At 47.8% G+C, this 1,271-nt stretch overlaps 1 protein-coding gene across 1 annotated transcript; it reads right to left on the bottom strand.

Annotated features, from left to right (window-relative positions):
• Positions 1-136: 136 nt before the first annotated feature.
• PPTG_09190 (hypothetical protein) lies at positions 137-917 on the bottom strand (the record flags this gene model as incomplete). The annotated part of the gene is made up of 2 exons (XM_008904063.1): positions 137-544; positions 825-917. The coding sequence occupies 2 exons, from the start codon at positions 915-917 to the stop codon at positions 137-139; spliced, it is 501 nt and encodes a 166-aa protein (XP_008902311.1).
• Positions 918-1,271: the final 354 nt, after the last annotated feature.

The following is a 1,271-nucleotide window of genomic DNA, read 5'->3' as shown; positions in this document are numbered from 1 at the left end:
TCATCGAACAGGTCCGTTTGAACCATGAACTCAATCTCCGACTCCAGGAAACGCTTCTCTGTCAGAACCATGATGCACTACATTGATTCGATCAGCGCCATTGTTAGCATGCCAGAAGGAGAACAATATATCCGAGTCATTCGCTACGCACCGTGAGCTCTGGTGGCGGTGGCGTCTCTTCGCCTTGAGACGGAAAACTCATGTCCAGCGGCCTCAGCTGGACCACAGTAAGAGCTTTAAGACGAATGTTGCGCACGCTAACCGGGAAGTTCGAGTTTCCCAGAAGTTGTAGGAACAAACTGCTAACTGCCACTTGTGGAAACATGAATGGCAGTTGCTCCAGTGTCAGCTTCGGCAGACTCAGCGAGGTGGCGAGCTTAGCAGAATCCGAAGACAGTAACGCAAAGGGACACTGCAACGTGATACGTGGACATGGGCTACGCAGAATGGAGGTGCGCCAACCGCAACGCGTAAGTGGTGGCAGCCAACAGCGCCAGTGAAACTCCTTCGTGCCTAGGTAAGCAGGGGCTGGCAACGCAGGTAGCTACAGCGACATGACAACAGCAAAATTCACGCAGCTCATTTAGGTATTGAGGGGGGATTAAAGTTGTTGAAACTCGCAGAGCTGAAGGTGACGGCAGGTGCGGAGAACGTGCAGCAACAGTAAGAGACGTCGGAAAACCACTGCACACACTCAAGAGCAGTTAGAAAACTGACATTGCATATCCAGCACATTGCGTAAAATACATCAGTCCTTAATTTCCATCCTCAAGAGCAAGCTAACAATCCAACAAAAGTAAAGAGAGCGCCCAATACCTTTGCACCAGATCGTGCTTCCACGTGACGGCCACGAACGTCACGAGCAGCAACACTGCCACGAGAACTAGCACCAACACCCCAAGAACTAGCATCGCCATCAGCAGACTTTTCCTACTTGGACACTAATTTGAACAGACTATTTGATTTTCGACCAACGAGAGGGCATGGGGGGAAACCATTGGGATTATTCGGCTTTATTTAGCCACCCAACGTATAACTGGGTTATTTGGGACGAAGTCCCCTTTGGACTCCTGATTTACTTAACTTTTTAAATAAATGTACCCTGATTAACTATCTGAAAGGGGCAAAAATCGCAAACATCTGTCCTTTATCAAACGTAGTATTTCAGGTATGGATGAATATCATCACATATCCGACCTTACTTGAATTTTGTATGCGCTTGAACTGCCTATGACAGCACTCAAACTAATTTGGACCAATCATAATTCACT

This window comes from Phytophthora parasitica (genome assembly GCF_000247585.1).
Source record: "Phytophthora parasitica INRA-310 unplaced genomic scaffold supercont2.17, whole genome shotgun sequence".
Taxonomy (NCBI): domain Eukaryota; phylum Oomycota; class Peronosporomycetes; order Peronosporales; family Peronosporaceae; genus Phytophthora; species Phytophthora nicotianae.
Note: the sequence above shows the minus strand (reverse complement) of the source record. Positions and strands in the feature narration are given on the sequence as shown.